This window comes from Myotis yumanensis, unplaced genomic scaffold, assembly GCF_028538775.1.
Source record: "Myotis yumanensis isolate MYYU_CA2020_CCGP unplaced genomic scaffold, mMyoYum1.0.hap1 SCAF_6, whole genome shotgun sequence".
Lineage (NCBI taxonomy): Eukaryota > Metazoa > Chordata > Mammalia > Chiroptera > Vespertilionidae > Myotis > Myotis yumanensis.
The window spans coordinates 94,854,488-94,875,423 of NW_027223757.1; the positions used below are offsets into that span (position 1 = coordinate 94,854,488).

Below are 20,936 nucleotides of genomic sequence, written 5' to 3' on the forward strand. Positions count from 1 at the left end.
GCTGACCCCCGACCAATCTCATTACACGCTCCTTGGCTGGCCTGGTGCCAGTGAGTGTCATAGTGTGGTCCAGGATGGTGATCCAGATGGTGATCCAGATGGTCATTTTGCTGTTCGGCCATTTGGTCTATTTGCATATTATACTTTTATTATATAGGATATGCATAGCCCATGGACACAAACAATAGGGTAGTGAAGACTTGGGGGAGGGATTGGGACAGGAATGAGGGGAGCAGATGGAAGAGAAAGAATGGGAGATATCTGCAATACTATCAACAATAAAATATATATTTTAAAAATAATAAAGTATATATGTTTTTTGTCTAATCCCTTCACCTTAATTTATCCAATCTCTCTCTCTCCCTCCTCTCTTCTGATATCTTTCTGTTCCATGTATCCATTCCACTATTTCTATTTTGTTTGTCAGCTTATTTTGCTCACTAGGTTCCACATAGAAGAGAGATCATATGATATTTGCCTTTCTCCTACAGGCTCATTTTACTTTGCATAATAATCTCCAGGTCCAACTGCTATGGATATCTTTTTGGGGGATGTTTGCCTTTACTCACTTCTTCATCTCTGTTTTTTATTTTTTATTTTAATGTTGACTTTTTTACTACCTGTGTTGAGTTTGAGTGTGTGATTTTATTCTTTTTTTATATATATATATATAAAAGGTAAAGGTATAATGAAAAACCAGTGTTTGACATTGTTTAACCAGAGGAATGATTGCAGCTCCTCTCCTGGTGTCATTTTGAATCTCAGATCTTTTGGAAACAAAGGTTGCATGGAAATAGAGCAACATTTTCTCTGATTGGTGTAGGGCCTTTGAAACTTGTGGTTCCAGTCTCAGAAACATGTATCAGTTAGGATCCCAGAAAAAATATTGAAGTATTATTGAAATTTTTGTCTTCTTCCCTTTTTGAAGTTCTGCCCTCACTTAGAAGGAATTTCTTCTTTTTTTATTTTATTTAATCAATAAATATGAGGAAGAAAAAGACAAGTCTCGTTGATGTATTTCCCTCTGTACCTAGTCATGGTTTTCTGCTACATATACCTTGGGCTTCAATGATACCTCAATGGCTCAATGTCCATCTTCCTCAACTCAGTTTATCTTTATTGTTGAAAGTATTCCAGATATTCTCCTTTTATTTGCCCATTGATCCCCTCCACCCCACCCTCACCCATCCCAGGCCTTCACCACACTATTGTCTGTGTCCCTGGGCTATGCATATATGCATATAAATTCCCTGGTAAATCTCTCCCCACCCACCTATCCCTGCCTTCCTTCTGAGATTCATCAGTCTGTTCCATGTGTCTATTTCTCTAGATCCATTCTGTTCATCAGTTTATGTAGACACTTCACCAAAGTGGACATATACTTGGACAAGAGATATATGAAAAAATGCTGAAAGTCACTAGTCATCAGAAAGATGCAAGTTAAAATGACAAGGAGGTGTCACCTCACACCTATCAGAATGGCTATCATAAGCAAATCAACAAATGACAAGTGCTAGCGGGAGTGTTGAAAAACAGAAACCTAGTGGGAATGCAGACTGGTACAGCCACTATGAAAAACATTATGGAGTTTCCTCAAAAACTTAAATATGAAACTCCATTTACCCAGTGATCCCATTTCTAGGAATATATCTTCAGAAATCTGAAACACCAATCCGAAAGAATCCATGCACCACTATGTTCATAGCAGCGCAATTTATAATAGCTAAGATCTGGAAACAGCCCAAGTGGCCTCAGTAGGTGAGTGGATAAAAAGCTGTGGTACATTTATAGCATGGAATTCTATGCAGCTGCAAAAAAAAAAAGAACTTTTACCCTTTGAGACAGCATGCAGGGACCTGGAGAGTGTCATGCTAAGCAAAATAAGTCAGTCAGAGAAAGACAAGTATCACATGACTCCGCTCATATGTAAATTTATGAACGAAACAAACTAATGAACAAAAATAGATCCCTTATTTTTTCTTTGATTCATGCAGTTATTGGAACCTATGCAAATATTTCCTTTGTGACCAATGTTATTATTCACATACCTCTGAAGTACTGGCGTTTTCACTGTGGCTGATATGTCAGTTTTGTCCAAGACATGCTCACGTCCTGCGACTTAGAAGTCACTTCAGAGACGTTTAATACTTTGCTTTTCTTCTTTCCATGGGATTTAATTAATAGAAGCTTAAGTATAGGCAGAGGTTGCAGCGGAAACCAAAATAAAACAAGATTATGTTCATTGTTTGACATTGATATAAAAGCTGATGCCAAGTGTATAACTATGTATAACCTCCAGAAAATAAATGGTTGTATATCCTCTAACTCAGTGACTTTGTCTAATTTATACAACATTGCTACTCTGATACCTGAAATGACTGAATATATATATACTTAGCAACAATCACAGAACCTACTTAATCTTACCAACTGAATAATAAAAACCTCAAAAATTATTGAGCCCTACTATTTCCAAATTTATTTCTCCATTAACTGAAATGACTCATTGTATCCCCTTCATCAATTTTTTGTCTCATATTCTTGACAAAAGTGAGCATCTAGTCACCGTGTGTGTGTGTGCACATGCTCCTTCGCATACATGTGTGCATATGTTGATCTGCATTCTAATCATTTTAATTTTAAATGTAAATTTTTGAATAATATTTAATTTTCTTCGTTTTTATTTCCTTGGCATTTACATGGATCTTTTCTTTACATTTTGCAGGTGCTCTTCAGAATATATATGGTAAATATCTGACAATCCTTCACTCCTATAACTCTTTAAATAGCCACTAACATCCCTGCCTTTTATCTAGAGGCCATCCATAGGCTTACCCTTCTTCCCTTCTCTCTCCAATATTTTGGATATGGTCTTCACCCATGTGAATATCTCTCCATTTCTTTTTGCCTGATATTTCGTCCTTTCCCATTCCTTCTTTACCGTAACCATTAGCTTCTTATGTATCCATAGATTTGTCATAGTTTCATTATGAATTTTGTAATGATGAAGGGGATTAAACTGAAAGTTGAATGCCTTTCATTGTATGAATATTTTCTGAAATTCAACTGTGACTTTGAACCTCTGTCCTTTGAAGTTCAAGGGGCACTTTATTGTTATTTCAAAGTCTGTGAAATTCGGATGTTATATCTCGGATGTAGTATGCATTTTCATGTAAACTCTTTTATTCTCCTTGATCATATTATTCAATTCTTCCCAGATATACAAATATTTATACAATATTTTTGGCCATCTTTTTTTCTTTCTATCACAGTAATCTTCGTTCTCTTTTTTCTTTTCTTTTTTTGTCATTTTCATTGACATAATTATTAACTATGTTCATTGGAATTCTTAATATTTTTAGAATGACTTCACACCTTAAGGGAAGGTCGTTAATAATCTTTTTCTCAACTGTGAAATTTTATGTTAGTGACATAAGAAGAACTTATTCTACCATAATCCTGAAGGAATTTTTAATAAAACACTAATTACAAATTTAAAGTTTTACCAAATCCATTCTAGTGATATTTTCTAATTACATTTTTGTTTTTAGGGGAAATGGAACTTATCAATATATCCCCACAGTTTGTAGTATGCTACAAATGGCTACTACTACTACAATAACACATTTGCAAAGATGGGTCCTTTCCTATGTGTTTCCTCACCACTTTTTAAGTATCTATCTTGGATATATGCGCATGTTTGCATTTTATTCTGAAAAAGGTGAAGGGTCAATGCAAGCCCAATGACAGATGTTGTTTGACCCAGAGGAATTCCTCTCCACCTCCTCTCATGGTGCCATTTTGAATCTTAGGTCCTTTGGCACCAAAATGTGTATATAGGCAAAACAACATAAACTCTGATTGCTGAGGTAGACTTTGTACCGTATGGTTTCAACTCTCATAAATATGTGTCATTTTGAACCCCATAGAACACTAAGGATTGTTTCAGATTTTTGTTCTCCTTCCTTCCTGACATTGTACTCTCATTTGGAATGATTTGGTGTTTTCTCCCTTTTATTTTTCCATTAGTGGGAAGAGGAAAAAGGTTTCCCTATAAACATTCCACTGTGTACCAGCCATGGTTTCATTATTTCTTCTATCTTTGTCATCAACTCTCAACATCTTCCTCAGACCCACTATACAGTCCATATATATGATTTTGTCATCAGAGAATTGGGTGGATTGCCCTTCTCCTTTGCTAGTGAGAGTGGGGCTCTTGGGTGCCACTGGAATAAGCATTTCTGGAGGCCCCAGTGGGAGAATGAGATGTAGAAGAAAGCTTTATTTGGGTGGAATTAGTCCCACTTCCCTTAGGCCAGTCCTGGAAAAGGTGCAGCTGGGGATTCAGCAGAGCTAAAAGCAAAGCCAGAGCTCAGAGTTTCCCTTCCACGGTGGAGGTGGGTCCGATGTAGCATCAGGCTAGTTCCAGTCTATCAGCCCATTGCATGTGTGGTCTTCATGGCTGTGGGCCATGTGGGCGACTGCAAAGTGTGAGCGCCCCATATGCCAGGAGTCAGGTGTGAGCAGCGAGAGTACAGGAGCAAGAGATAGGAACTCATTTGTTTAGGAGCTGAAATATAACATATTCCTGAGCTGCAGTGGCCACGCCTATTCTGGCCAATGATTTATTTCCAGGTGTGACTGTCAGACCTTCCCAATGCCACCCAGACTTTTTGGGCATGCCTATATTATCCGGCCTTCAGAACTGGGTAAAATACAGTGCCAATCTGTCCTCAATCTTTCCACTGAAGTCGTCTTCTTCATTAGTCATTCAACTTACTTGATTTTATTTCTGTGATTTCTCCTGTTCACACACTCTATGCAAACATTTGTGTCAACTAAATTTTATTAATGATCTGTCTCTAAAGCATGGGCATTTGCAAAGTTTCTAAAGTGTCCATCTGCTTCAACCTATGATCAGTCTTTCCATTTATATATCCACCTTACCATCATTAGAGATTTAAATCTTTTCATTTCATGTGATTTAATTAAGAAGTATATATTTAAGCACTAATGAAAGTTGTTTATTCATATTTATTAAAAGACAAACAATTTGTTATAGTTAGCAAACCAAATGATAATAGCTCAAGTAATGTCAAAAAATAGACTAAGAACATTTTTGAAAGGTAACCATCACAATATACATTCCAACATTTTAAATTCAGAAAATACTCACATTTAATACCTTTTTTAGAAAGGAGGAAAACAATATTCTCTGGACATAAGTGAATTCCCATTCACCTTATATGTGAGTGCCTGTGTGCCATGTGTGTTTTTATCTACACTGAAAGAGACATATTTAGAATAAAAATATCATTAATTGGTCAATTGTGAACATGAAGCTTATTCTTCCACTGCCTTTGTACACATTAACAATATGCTCACAGGTATACAAATATTTTGGGGGGAATAATTTTATATACAAACATATCACCTGTGTTTTTCCTTTTGCGTTTTGATTAACACAATTTTAATACTACTAAACTGCAATCTTTGTTAATATGTAATGGAGAATTTTATATCAACTGGAATGTTCACTGATTATATATTTGTCAAGATTGAAAATTCCCACTGAAAGTCTGGGAAATCAATAACCTTGGAATGATCTACAAGATTTTTTTCTACAACACAAGTATAAGTGTTAGAACTTTCACAGCCTTTTGGCAATGCCATTATTTTCATGGTCATTTTAATTTTAAAGGGAATACATTTCAGGAATATATCAACTTACTATATATAGGAGGCTTTTTATGATTGCTACTATGTGTCCTATTTTGAACAGATGGATTCCTTTACTCTTTTCTTTCTTGTCTCTTTCTTCATCCTGATATTTACATTGATCTCCTCATTTTGTTTTTCAGAAAGACCAACGGAATGTATTGGTAAATATTCTAAAACCGTTATCCTCAATCTTCTTTAAATGACCAGTACCTTGTTTCCTTAAAATTTCCTGCCTTTTACACCGTCGGCCTTTCTCTGACTTACTCTTCTTCTAGATTTCTACTGTCCCCTTCACAATAAATTGGTTATGGGTTTCTTCCACAATTAGGTCCTTCCATTTCAATTTCCCAGCCTTCCATTTTTTTCTATTTATTCTTTTTTTTATTCCATACCATTTTTTCCTTATCACCATTGGATATTTCTGTTTACCCAATCTGTTACAGTTTTCCTGAGAAGTTGGCAAGATGAAGGGCATTCGGTCGATAAGCATATGGCTTGCATTTTATTTCTCTTCCCGGGACACATTGAAAGATTGCACCACTCATACCTCCATACTGGAGTGCTCATCACCATACTGTTGATAGTTTCTTAACCTTAAGCGTTGCAAATAATCTAAAATTTTAGATTACATTTTACTATTCATTGTTTTTCAAAGCCTGTGTAAATTCTGCTATCATTCCTTGATCAAGTATGAATTAAAGCTCGTTATTTTCCTGCCCTTGGGCACATTGCCCATGTGATTGCAATGTACAAACATTGGCATGATTATTCTTGGAAGATTTTTTTACAAACATAGAACTGCACTTGTGGTTTTACCTTTTCAATGACACAACTATCCTATTGGAAAACTAATTTTGATTAATATTTACAGAACTATTTCATTTGTGGGGAAGAAAAAGGCAATTTAATTTCTAAAATAATAATATCACTAAGCTTTTCCTCCTCTATTATTATTCTTTCTTTATTGTTGACACTATTACAGATGTCCCAAAAGGGAAGTCATCTTAATATACATTTTTGTATACCTATTCATAGTCTTTTCTAAACCTTGTAACGCCCTTTTCAACTAGCAATGGTCATCAACTCAAAACCAACATATCCGTATTTTTACATAATTATTCCTAATCCTATATAATAATAGAGAAACATGGTAATTAACCGTAGCTCCGACAGGCTTTCCATTGGCTAATCAGCAAGATATGCAAATTAACCGCCAGCATACTGCAGGCAGGGCGGAACAGTGCCATCCCGCCTGCCCCGCTGCCATCCAGGCCTGTTATTTGCGACCCGGTCTGCAGGTGGCCAGTATGAAAACAGACCCAAGGCTGGCAGCAGGACCTCAGCGATTGGCCACCGGCCACGCCCACAAACAGACCTCCCAGGGGGATCCCCGGCTGACCGGTGCTAATGCACCAATCTGCCGCTGGCCACCCCACAAATGGCCCTGGGGGGATCCCTGGCTGACAGGTGCTAATGCACCGATCTGCTACTGGCCACGCCCACAAACGGCCCTCCGGGGCAATCTGGGCTGGCGGGTGCTAACACACTGATCCGCCACCAGCCACACCTGCAAATGGCCCTGGGGGGGTGGGATCCCCGTCTGACAGGTGCTAATGCAGCGATCTGCCAAAACACACACCCCTGCCGCCTTTGCCCTGCACGAACTATGCAGCCGAGAGAGGGGAGTGGGGCCGCTGGGAGCAGGGCAGAAACTTCCTGGGGTTTGCGTCAGGCAGCCCATAGCAGAGTGTGAACTATCCACTCCAGTAGCTGCTTGCTCATTCATTCACTCATTCACTCACTCATTCATTCACTCATTCACTCACTCATTCACTCACTCACTCAGCAAACCCTCTCAGGTCCCAGGCACCAGGGCAGGCACTGAAGTTGAAACAGGATAATACAGAGTTATGTCCTCAAGATGTTAGTAATTCAGTAGGGCAAAGCAGGCACATGAACGAGACAGTTGTATGCACAGATGCAGTGTACTGGGTTCTGTGAGGGCTGTAACTAACGCTGACTTTGTTCTCTTGATAAAATAAAGCCTCGGGAGCCAGGCCGCCCCAAGCCTGTAGGCCTGTGCCTAGGCCAGGAGTGGCTGGGGTTCTGGAACATGACAGAGGGTGCAGGTCGGGCTGAGGGGTCTGGCCCCACTCCTCACCCTCACCCCCGATTGCACAAATTTTTGTGCACCGGGCTACTAGTATTTAATAACCTTTCAAATTGAAGGTTGCCCTTTTCCTTTGATATTCAATAATAACTTTGTATTGTTTGTTTGAATTGTTTGTTTCATCACCTTTGCAGACATTCCTTTTGCCACAAGTAAATTTTAACTTTCATACACCTTCCTATATTGTTATACTCAATGAGACTGATGTCAAAATTGTCCACGATATGGCTATGTCAACTCATTTACACAAATGATGGTCATGTAATATTTCCTTTCTCTCTTTCCTTTCATGGAGTTTAATTTAAAAGTGTTTTATTTAGCTGGTAATTAAAATAGAAATTCACATAACGGAAGGTTGATAAGAATGATGCAATTAGAGAGTTCTAGGAATATAACCCTTCTGTACTTCTACAGGTATTGGTTCAAGATCCTCTAGTTTATAGTTTGTGGCTACTGTATACAACAGAGCTGCTGTAAAAACTAAATTGACTACACACATTAATTAAACGAAAAAACTTACAAATTGTACATAACTATATATATAAAAAGCCAGAGACTGGAATGGCATAATGACCAGAATGACCAGTTGCTATGACGCCTACTGTGGCCAGCAAACCTGCCCATTCGGGGGGTGGGGCAGGCCAACCTCCTGTAACCCTCTCCCCCTTCAGCCCAGCCCTTGATGGGCCCCCATAACCCCCATCGATCTGCAGCTCCTCCCTCCACCCGGCCCCACCCCAAATTGGCTCCCCCTCCTCAATCAGTAGCAGCACCAGTCAACCAACAGCCTGCGGCCCCTCCCCTAGGCTACTGGCTGCCAATCGACCCCCCCCACCTCATTCAGGGGTAGGACCAGCTGGCCCACTAACTACAGCCCCTTCCCATGGCCAGCCCCCAGCACCCCAACCTGCAGCCCCTCCCCCAAGACATCTATGCCCCCGATTACCCCCCCCATCCCATTCATAGGTGGGGCCAGCAGGCCCAGTGTCTACAGCCCTTCCACATGGCTGGTCCCACACACAGTCTACTGCCCTACCCCACTCAGGGGTAGGGCCTGCCAGTCAATTGCCTGAGGCCCCTCCCCCCAGCTGGTCCAGCACTGATCTGCCCTGATTGGGCTGGCCAGACCCCACCCATGCACGAGTTCATGCACTGGGCCTCTAGTTGAATGATAAAATCCTAACTAATGTCAAAAGGGATAAGAAATACTTTACAAGGCAACCTTGAGAGTTATTATTTGCATGTTCCTTTTATTTCAGTTAATTACTTTTTTGATCATTGTCATTTTGAAAAGAGTACTCCCTGGAAAATACTGAGCTCTCAACCAATATTTGTGCAAATGCGTGTGTGATTTTGTGTGTGCCTATGGGTAATGGTGTGCATGTGTGTTTACTTGCAACCTGATGAGATTAATTTAAAATTGAAATTCAAGTTTTATTCCTATCTCATCTACACAATTTTTAAATTGATCTCTCTATTTTGTTTTTCAGAAAAACCTGTGGAAAAAATTGGTAAATGTTTTATGAAATTCTTACTCCGAACCCCAATAAAATGATTGATCTTGTAAGGCCTTTATATTCCCTTTTATTAATCCATATGTTACCAATTGTCTTTTTGTTTGCCCTCCTTTACTTCTACAATTAATTTGCTAAGTTATTCTGTTATGTTACGTCTCTCCAGTTTAATTTTCTAAACTTCATGTATTTCCATTTACTTTTTATGTATTTTATGCCATTTCAATTTTCTAGCCTTCCATTTTTTTCTATTTACTTTTTTTTATTCAATACCATATTTTCATTATCACCATTAGATATTTATGTGCACCCAACTTGCTACAGTTTCCCTGAGAAGTTGGCAGGATGAAGGGCACTAGGTTGATAGGCACATCATTTGCATTTTCTTTTCTTTTCCTGAACACATTCAAAATTGTACTACTGTCATCCATCCATCCTGGAGTGCCCTTTTCTATACCACTGGTATTGTTCTCACCTGAAGGGATGCAAATAATTCTAAAATTTCTGAGAAAAGTTTCACCATATATTGTTTTCCAAAGTCTGTGTACATTCTGTTATCATTCCGTGGGTTCAGGCCTATTATTTTCCCTGTCCTTGGACATATTGTCCAAGTGATTACAATGTATAGACATTGCCCATGATTATGGAAAATTTCTTAACAACCATAGTAACTGTTCTTATGGTTTTGCACTTTTAATGACACAGTTTCCATTTTGGGAAATTAACTTCTGAATAATATTTACAGAAGATTTCATAAGTCAAAAAATGTTAAATTATTACATATGCCCTCAATTCTCAATTTTTTAGTTGAAAGATATGGCCAGTAATAACCTAGAATGCTGCCAAAGCATTAACTTAGAATGGAGATAAAACTGAGAACTTTAACATCTCTTTGTAATGACAATTTTTAATGATAATGATTTTCATATGATTTAATTCCAAGAGTATATTGATGTAATTATATATGAATTAGGCTTTAGAAGTCTGCTGCTACAGATAGTGTTTCAGAATGAGGTGTACTTTTACTTTTTTATTTCACTCTCTTTTTACATAGTTCTCTTGTACATGAGTTTGATATTTCATTTTATTCTTAAGTTGATGGAAGGCCCAATGCAATATCAATGATACATTGGAGTGGATATGATTGATATATGGCATATCTACCTCACTGTTTAGAGGCAGTGGTATTGAATGTTATAATTTCCAATCACAGTCTCCTTGGCAACAGGAATGTATGGAAGTTACGTAAAGGTTCCTGACATTTGGGGGATGATCTTTGAACTCTGTGAGTCCAATTCTCAGAAATGCATGTCAATGTGGATGGATGCAGAGAATATTGTGTTGAGTGAAATAAGACAGAAAAAGACACACACCATGTGATTTCCCTTATATGTGGAATCTAAAGGAGAAAATAAACATACCACCCAAATTGAGGCACATTCTTAAATACAGAGAACATTTTTTATGGTTTTCAGAAGGGGGAGGTGAGAATTGGGTGAAAAAGATGAAGGCATTACATAGTAAAATTGGAATTTACACAATAGTCTCAGGGATGTAAAGTACAGTATATGGAATTCAGTCCATTTTTAAAAATGTGGTTATAAATTTTATGAATTCAAATGAAAGAAGCAAAAAGATGGGGTAATATATATTTTCCATCTTTGTTGTTGAAAGCATTGCATTGGTCCTCCATTTATATGATTTATTCCCCCATTAACCAATTCCAGCCTGCTCTGGTTTCCCCTCCCCCAGACCATCACCACCCCTTGTCTATGTCCATGGATTAAACACATATGCATACAAGTTCATTGGTTGTTCGATTCCCACCAACTCTCCCTTGCCTTCCCTCTGAGATTCAACAGTCTGTTCATGCTTCTATGTCTCTGGGTATATTTTTGTTCATCAGTTTATTTAGTTCATTAGATTCCACTTATGAGTGAGATCATGTGATACTTATCTTTCTCTGACTGGCTTATTTCACTGAACATAATACTCCCCAGGTCCATCCATGCTGTCGTAAATGGTAAGAGATCTTTCCTTTTATTGCTGCATAGTATTCTATTGTGTAATTGTGCCACAGTTTTTTATTCACTCATCTGCTGATGGGCACTTGGTCTGTTTAGTCAATGATATTTTAAGCCCTAGCTGGTTTGGCTCAGTGGATAGAGCATTGGTCTGTGGACTGGAAAATCCCATTTGATTCCAGTCAAGGGCACATGCTTGGGTTGCAGGCTCGATCCCCAGTAAGGCACATGCAGGAGGCAGCCAATCAATGATACTCACTCATCACTGATGTTTCTTCTCTTTCTCCCTTTCCCTTCCTCTTTGAAATCAATAAAAGTATATTAAAAAATAAATAAATAAGATGGTGAATCACTACTGACAAAATATTTTAAAAGTAATAATATTTTAATAACTATATATGGTCCAGATGAGTACTAGATTTCTCAGACATATCACTTTGCAAGTTATATCTATGTCTAATAACTGGGTTGTACACATGAAAATAATGTAATATTATACATCAACTATAAAAATTGTTAACATATTTTAACAGTTTTAAAAAAGAAAAATATATTTTAAAAATATGCATGTGTATTAGGAAGAAGAGACACATGGAAGTTTTTAAATTTTTGTACCTCTTTTTGACATTTGCATTCAGTTGGAATTAATGTTGCTTTATTCCTTCTACTTTTAAGGAAGAAAAAAGCAAGTTAACTTTTTAAAATAATAATATAACTAATTTTTCCCCTTCTAATATTATTATTTTTTCTTTATTTTGATACTATTACAGATGTCTCCAAAGGTAAGTCAATATAATCTAAATGTTTGTGTACCTAGTCATGGTCTTATCTGTTACTTGTAACTTCTTCTTCAATTTCCAATGAACATCATCCCAATCCAACATACCCATGTTTTTACATAATTATTCCTCAGTGCATATCTTTCAAACGGAAGGTTGCCATTTTCCTTTGCTATTCAATAATAACCACTACTGCTTGTTTTAATTGTTTGTTTTATTATCTACTAGAGGCCGGGTACAAGCCGTGGAGCTATCTCCTCTCAAAGCCTGTGCCGCCACCCAGACTCCAGGCTGGTCGGCCGAGAGGTGGGTCCGTTTGCCTGGAGCCTGGGGCGGGACCGACGCCTTCGTGGGCGGTTTGCAGGAGCCTGGCCGTGGGTCCTGCTCGGGCTTGGCGCAGAGTTGCGTGTCGTCACCGCGCATTGGGCAGGGGAGTATTGAGCAGAGCTCAGCCCAGCTGTAAGGGGACCCTAGGTATCTGGGCACGTGAAGGGAGTGGGGGCGTGCTTGGGTAATTCTGACATCACCCCACTTGGTTTTAAATGCAAGCACACCTTGGGACATGGACAGGTCTTGAAGGTCTTGTTTCCTTCTGTCTGCTCACATCCAAGCGCCTGGCGCTATGTAAGTGCACATGGTGCGCCTGGGGTTCGGTCACCCCTCTGGTCACTTGGTCGTCGGTTTTTATTTTTTTACTACATTCCTTCCGTGTGCAGTGGTCACACTTCACCTGGAGCAGGGCGGGCTCCAGGGACCCGGAGGAAGCATGGGGAGAGCAGTCACTGCTGGTCGCCCCTGGCGCTGCTGGCGGTATCCTTTCTTCTTGTGGAGCATCTAGGAGGGGAAGTGGCTGCATTGCCTGGAGCCAAGTTCCAGGAGGCCAGCAGCACTGTCAGGATTGTGCCGGCAGCGCTGGTCCTTTGGTGCCTGTCCTGTCCTCTTGAGACTGAACCTGCAGGACTACCAAGGGAGCCAGTCCCCAGTTCCACGCAAGAAGTAATTTTGATAGAAAACACAGGTTTATAAATAAAAATCGTAAATTGCCACTGATTGATTGGAGTCTGAGGGACGGGAGGAGGGACCAAGAGTTGTGCCTTCCAGCTGCTCGCCAGTCACCGCTCACCAGCCACTGCTGCCACGGATTGATTAGCTTCCTCTCTCTCAGGTCCCTTGCCTGGTGTTCCGTTGTCCCTCCGGTCATTTTGGATGTGACGGCTCCAGGGTTTTTATATAAAGGGTGTCCCAAAATTCATGCAAGAAGTAATTTTGATAGAAAACACAGGTTTATAATTAAAAATTGTAAATTTTTATTGATTTATAAAGTATACAGTATAGGGTTATATATGGAATAGCATATCAGGTAAATGGCCTCCACGGCTTTGCTGACACATATGCACTCTTTTGTTGAAATTTTCCATGACCGTTTTGCATAAATGTGGCTGAATTTCAATGAGGCTCATTTTCATCTTGATGGCTTGCTTAATCGACAAAATTGTCACATTTGGGGTTCAGAAAATCCACGAGTGATTTTTGAGAAACAAATGCATTCACAACGTGTCACTGTTTGGTGCGGATTTTGGGCTGGAGGCATCATCGGACCATTTTTCTTAAAAAATGCAGCTGCTCAGGCAATAACAAAAGAGTGCGTATGTGCCAGCAAAGCCGTGGAGGCCATTTACCCGATATGCTATTCCATATATAACCCTATACTGTATACTTTATGAATCAATAAAAATTTACAATTTTTATTTATAAACCTGTGTTTTCTATCAAAATTACTTCTTGCGTGAATTTTGGGACAGTCTTTATTACGATATAGATATTTTTTGAGTCAAGTAAATTTTACTTTTCATATACCTCTACCATACTGTTATACTCCATGAGGCTGATGTCAAAATTTCTCCAAGATATGGCTATGTCAATTCATTTACCCAACTGATTGTCATGTAATATTTCATTTCTCTTTTTCCTTTCATAGAATTTAATTAGAGAGTGTTTTATTTTGTTGGTAGTTAAAATATAAATTCACATAACACAAAGTTGGTATAAATGTTGTAAATAGAGTGGTCTATAATATAATGCTGTTGTACTTATACAGGTTTTGGTTCAAGATCCTCTAATTTACAGTTTGTGGCTACTGCATACAACATAGCTGCTGCAAACAATAATTGACTATACACATTAACTAAACCAAAAACTTACAAATTGTACAGATTGAACAAGAAACTCCTAATGTTAAAATAGGTAAGAAATACTTTAATAGGCAACCTTGGGAATTATTATTTCCATGTTTCTATATTTCATTTAATACTCATTTTATCATCATTTTCATGTTGAAAACAATACTCCCTGGAAAATACTGTGTTTTCAACCACAATTTTGTGCATATGTGTAATTTTATGTGTGTCGATGTGTGATGTTGTGCACATGTATTTATTTGCAGCCTGACAGGATTAATTTGAAATAGAAATGTGCATGGAATTTGACTTTTATTCCTATTTATTTTTACAATTTTTACATTTTCTATCATTTTCTTTTTTTTTTTCAGAAAAACCTGTGGGAATACATGGTAAACATTCTATAAACTTTTTACTCCTAACCCTAACTGTTTACATACTGTCTCTAGCATTGTCTGCCTTTTTCCTTATATGACATCCACAGGCTCACTTTTTGCTTATATAATTCTCCAAATTCAGTTCCACCTGTTGATTTTTCTAACTTTCTTCCTTCTCAGTTTATTCTGTTTTCCATCTCATACTTGTAGTTCCATATAAATTTTGGTATTTTCTGCTTCCAGAGACTTGCCATATGTTTGGCACATGATTGATTTCCACTCTATATACACTGCCCATAAAATATCGATGAAATTAGGACTCTGCCTTTTCGTTGTTGTTGTTCAAGGGGCCATTTTATGCAAACTTTGAGTAATGGGAGAAGATTCCAAATGTGATGAGCACAATTCCTTCCTCCATTGCCTTGTGATGTCATTCTCAAATGATGTGTGACCTGGAGCCTCACTCTTTCAACTTCCCAGAGATCATATTAGCCAAGTTTTATCATTTATATAAATATTTTATGTAATATTTTTGGACCTTTTCCTTCCAACTACATTAAATGTTCTTTATTCTTTCACATTTTTACTCAGTTAATAATTCTGAAAACTGCAATACCTTTTACATGTTGCAGAAGTATGTTATATCTTAAGGAAAGTTATGTATAATGTGCCTTTAACTCAGAACTCTCTATGTGGATAACATGAGAAGCTTTTTGTCAGAGCATGATCCAAAAAGACATTTTTCATTGAGCCCTGATAGAATCATTAAAAACTTATCCTCCTCCTTTTCTAATGTTACATTTCAATTATATTTTAGTTTAGAGCTAAAATGGAATTTTGGAACAGAGCTGTTTATATATATATATAAGCAGGCTTCATATGATTACTGATACGGACACAGGTATTGGTAGCAGGGTACTTTTCTCTCCAGTGGTCGGCAAACTCATTAGTCAACAGAGCCAAATATCAACAGTACGATAGAAATTTCTTTTGAGAGCCAAATTTTTAAAACTTAAACTATATAGGTAGGTACATTGTTATTAACATAATTAGGGTACTCCTAAGGGGCCAAAAAGCCGCATGTGGTTTGCGAGCCACAGTTTGCCGACCACAGCTCACATTATTAATTTGCTCTTGCATCACAGTTTGCCGACCACGGCTCACATTATTAATTTGCTCTTGCATCACACTGTCTTAGATATGTGTGTCCTTCAGCATTTTAGTCTGAAAAATTGGAAGGCCCAAAGCAAGACCAAAGATTGATATAGTTTATACCAGAGGAAGTTCTACTTGAGGTCCGCCATGCTTTCATTTCCCATCTTATTCCTTTTGCACTAATGGGTATGAAGGTGACACTGGCTCTCATTGGTTAAATAATCTTAGGATTCTTTAGCTTCACTCTTTAGAAATGTGGGTCCCCTTTAATAAAAGAATTAACAATGGAAGGGTTTCAATTTATTGTTCTCTTCTCTTCCTGATATTGTGCCTTCATTATGTTTGAACTTTTTTTTTCTTTCTTTCATTTTTTCAGATAAGGATGAACAGAATAAAGGCAAGTCACATTAATGTATTTCACTTTGCACTTACTCATTTTCATTTGCTTATTTTGCGTTTGTTTTCAACTCTCAAGATCATCTTCCTTACACTAACATACACATGAAATTGTACATCATTTTTTCTTGTTTTGATATGATTTCAACTGAAGTTAGCTAAGTTCATTTCTTATTCAGTTTACCACATTATTATTTCTTTGATGTCCCTGTCCTTACAATTTATGCAAATATTTCACTGCTGCTGGAAATGAAGACTGGTGCAGCCACTGAGGAAAACAGTATGGAGTTTCCTCAAAAAATTATAAACGGAACTCCCATTGGACCCAGTAATCCCACTTCTAGGAATATATCCGAAGAAACCAGAAACACCAATCAGACAGTACATATGCACCCCTACGTTCACAGCAGCACAATTTACAATAGCTGAGATTTAGAAACAGCCTCAGTGCCCATCAGCAGATGAGTGGATTAGAAAACAATGGCACATCTACACAATGGAATACTATGCTGCTGTAAAAAAGAAGTAATTTTTACCATTTGCAGCAGCATGGATGGACCTGAAAAGCATTATGCTAAGTGAAATAAGCCAGTAGGAGAAAGATATATATCACATGATCTCAGTCATTTGTGGAATATAATGAACAACATAAACTGATGAACAGAAATAGAGCCAGAGAAAAAAATGTTTTAGAATATAATAGAAGTAATCCTGTTATTTGCAGATTTTTAATATTTCCTAAAACTTTTGTGATATTATATTATGTTAGTACAGTTTTGGTAATATAATGATATTGAAAATCTATTTTTCTTGAAATATTAATGTTTATTGCATATAATATTATTATATTTAAAATTGTTTTTCTTTTTTAAATTGTTTTATTGCTTAAAGTATTACAAAGAGTATTACATATGTCTCCTTTTTTTTCTCCCCATGACCTTCCCCTGGCCTCCCCTACCCCCCAGTGTCTTGTGTCCATTGGTTATGCTTATATGCATGCATACAAGTCCTTCGGTTGATCTCTTACTCCCCTCCCCCACCTTACCCGGCCTTCCGCTATAGTTTGACAGTCTGTTTGATGTTGCTTTGCCTCTGTATCTATTTTTGTTCGTCAGTTTATAATGGTCTTAATTATCTATAAATGAGTGAGATCATGTGGTATTTTTCTTTCATTGACTGGCTTATTTCACTTAGCATAATGCTCTCCAGGTCCATCCATGCTGTTGCAAATGGTAAGAATTTCTTCTTTTTTACAGCAGCATAGTATTCCATCGTGTAGATGTACCACTGTTTTCTAATCCATTCATCTACTGATGGGCACTTAGGCTGTTTCCAGATCTTAGCTATTGTGAATTGTGCTGCTATGAACATAGGGGTGCATATATCCTTTCTGATTGGTGTTTCTGTTTTCTTGGGATATATTCCCAGAAGTGGGATCACTGGTTCCAATGGGAGTTCCATTTTTAATTTTTTGAGGAAACTCCATACTGTCTTCCATAGTGGCTATACCAGTTTGCATTCCCACCAGCAGTGCACTAGTGTTCCTTTTTCTCCACATCCTCTCCAGCACTTGTCATTTGTTGATTTGTTGATGATAGCCAGTCTGACAGGTGTGAGATGGCACCTCATTGTTGTTTTGATTTGCATTTCTCAGATGATTAGTGACTTTGAGCATGTTTTCATATGTCTCTTGGCTTTCTGAATGTCCTCTTTTGAAAGGTGTCTATTTAGGTCCTTTGCCCTTTTTTGATTGGATTGTTTATCTTCCTTTTGTTAAGTTGTATGAGTTTCCTATAAATGTTGGAGATTACACCCTTATCACTGATAACATTGGCAAATATGTTTTCCCATGCAGTCGGCTTTCTTGTTGTTTTGTTGATGGTTTCTTTTGCTGTCCAGAAGCTTTTTATTTTGATGTAGTCCCATTTGTTTATTTTCTCTTTAATTTCCAATGAGCTAAGAGCTGTATTGGTGAAGAAATTGCTTAGGCTTATGTCTGAGATTTTGTTGCCTTTGGATTCCTCTAGTATTTTTATGGTTTCCCACCTTACATTTAAGTCCTTTATCCATTTTGAGTTTATTTTTGTGTATGGTGTAAGTTGGTGGTCTAGTTTCATTTTTTTTGCATGTATCTATCCAATTTTCCCAACACCATTTATTGAAGAGACTGTCCTGATTCCATTGTATGTTCTTGCCTCCTTTGTCACATATTAATTGAGGATATTGGTTCGGGTTGATTTCTGGGCTCTCTATTCTATTCCATTGATCTATATGTCTGTTCTTGTGCCAATACCAGGCAATTTTGAAAACAATGGCTTTGTAATACAGCTTGATATCTGGTATTTAGATCCCACCTACTTTGTTCTTCTTTCTCAGGATTGCTGCAGCTATTCGAGGTCTTTTTTAATTCCAGATGAATTTTTGGAGAGTTTGTTCTAGGTCTGTGAAATATGCCATTGGTATTTTAATGGAAAGTGTGTTGAATTTATAGATTGCTTTGGGTAGTATGGACATTTTAATGAAGTTGATTCTATCAATCCAAGAACACGATATGTTCTTCCATCTGTTTATGTCTTCCTCTATCTCTTTTGTCAACATCCTGTAGTTTTCTGAGTAGAGGTCTTTTACCTCTTTAGTTAAGTTTATTCCTAGGTATCTTAATTTTTTTGGTGTGATGGTAAATGGGATTTCTTTTTTAATCTCTCTTTCTGTAAGTTCACCATTGGTGTATAGAAATGCCATAGATTTCTTTTTTTTTAAAAATATATTTTATTGATTTTTTTACAGAGAGGAATGGAGAGGGACAGAAGGTTAGAAACATCAATGAGAGAGAAACATCGATCAGCTGCCTCCTGCACACTCCCTACTGGGTGAGTGCCCACAACCAAGGTACATGCCCTTGACCGGAATCGAACCTGGAACCCTTGAGTCCGCAGACCAAAGCTCTATCCACTGAGGCAAATAAGTCAGGGCTGCCATAGATTTCTTGGCATTAATTTAGTATCCTGCTACATTGCTGAATTCATTTATTATGTCTAATAGTTTTTTGATGGAGTCTTTAGGGTTTTCTATATACAATATCATGTCATCTCCGAATAAGGACAGTTTTACTTCTTTTCCAATTTGGATGCCTTTTATTTCTTCTTCTTGTCTAATGTTTGTTTAATACTTGTCTAAGTATTGCAATGGCTAATACTTCCAGTACTATGTAGAACAGGAGTGGTGAGAGTGGGAATCACTGTCTTGTTCCTGTTCTTAGGGGAAATGGTGTTAGTTTTTGTCCATTGAGTATGATATTGGCTGTGGGTTTGTCATATATGGCTCTTATTATGTTGAGGTATGATCCTTCTATTCCCACCTTGCTGAGAGTTTTTATCAAAAATGGGTGTTGGATTTTGTCAAATGTTTTTTCTGCATCAATTGATATGACTATGTGGGTTTTTTTCTTTCAATTTGTTTATGTGATGTATCACATTTATTGATTTGTGGATATTTTACAATCCTTGCATCCCTGGGATAAATCCTACTTGGTCATGGTGTATGATCTTTCTGATGTACAGCTGGATCCGATTTGCTAAGATTTTGTTGAGGATTTTGGCATCTATGTTTATGAGGGATATTGGCCTGTAATTTTCTTTCATTGTGTTGTCTTTACCTGGCTTTGGTATTAGGGTGATGCTGGCTTCATAGAATGAGCTTGGAAGTGTTTGATCCTCTTGAATTTTTTGAAATAGTCTGAGAAGGATAGGTTTTAGTTTTTCCTTGAAAGTTTGGTAAAACTCCCCTGTGAAGCCGTCTGGTCCTGGGCTTTTGTTTGCTGGAAGTTTTTTGATGAATCCTTCAATTTCTTCCATATTATTGGCCTATTGAGATTTTTAGATTCTTCCTGATTAAGTTTTGGAATGTTGTATTTTTCTAGGAATTTGTCCATTTCCTCCAGGTTGTCTAGATTGTTGGAGTAGAGTTGTCCCTAGTATTTTTTTAACAATCATTTGTATTTCTGTGGGGTCTGTTGTTATTTCGCCTCTATCATTCCTGATTTTGTTTATTTGGGTCCTCTCTCTTTGCTTCTTTGTGAGCCTGGCGAGAGGTTCAACAATCTTGTTTATCCTTCCAAAGAACCAGCTCTTGGTTTCATTGATTTTATGTATTGTTTTTTTGGTCTCTATGTCATTTATTTCTACTCTAATCTTTATTATTTTCTTCCTTCTGCTCACTCTGGGGTTTTCTTGTTGCTCTCTTTCTAATTCTTTAATTTGGAGAGTTAGATGATTCACTATCATTTTTTCTTGTTTTTTGAGATAGGCCTGTAGAGCTATAGACTTCCCTCTCAGGACTGCTTTCATTTTGTCCCATAGGTTTTGGATTGTTGTGTTTTCATTGTCATAAGTTTTCAGAATATTTTTAATTTCTTCTTTGATCTCATTGGTAACCCATTCAATATTTAATAACATGCTATTCAGCTTCCAAGTGTTTGAGTGTTTTGGGTTGTTTTTATTGTAGTTTATTTCAAATATTATGCCATTGTGGTCTGAGAAGATGCTTGGTATGATTTCAATCTTCTTGAATTTGGGGAGACTTTGCTTGTGACCCAATATGTGGTCTATTTTTGAATCTGTCCCA

At 37.6% G+C, this 20,936-nt stretch overlaps 1 protein-coding gene across 7 annotated transcripts in view; it reads left to right on the forward strand.

The window, feature by feature from the left end:
- The window catches only part of LOC139012658 (butyrophilin subfamily 1 member A1-like), a 166,410-nt gene that overhangs the window by 39,031 nt on the left and 106,443 nt on the right, over nucleotides 1-20,936 (forward strand). For 6 of the 7 annotated variants that reach the window (XM_070418837.1, XM_070418841.1, XM_070418838.1 and 3 more), the window contains 6 exons: nucleotides 2,726-2,746; nucleotides 5,862-5,882; nucleotides 9,382-9,402; nucleotides 12,437-12,514; nucleotides 14,757-14,777; nucleotides 16,294-16,314. In XM_070418837.1, coding sequence (XP_070274938.1) covers nucleotides 2,726-2,746; nucleotides 5,862-5,882; nucleotides 9,382-9,402; nucleotides 12,437-12,514; nucleotides 14,757-14,777; nucleotides 16,294-16,314 — 183 coding nt within the window. The remainder of the gene's footprint in view (nucleotides 1-2,725; nucleotides 2,747-5,861; nucleotides 5,883-9,381; nucleotides 9,403-12,436; nucleotides 12,515-14,756; nucleotides 14,778-16,293; nucleotides 16,315-20,936) is intronic. The other variant, XM_070418842.1, reaches the window with a different exon arrangement.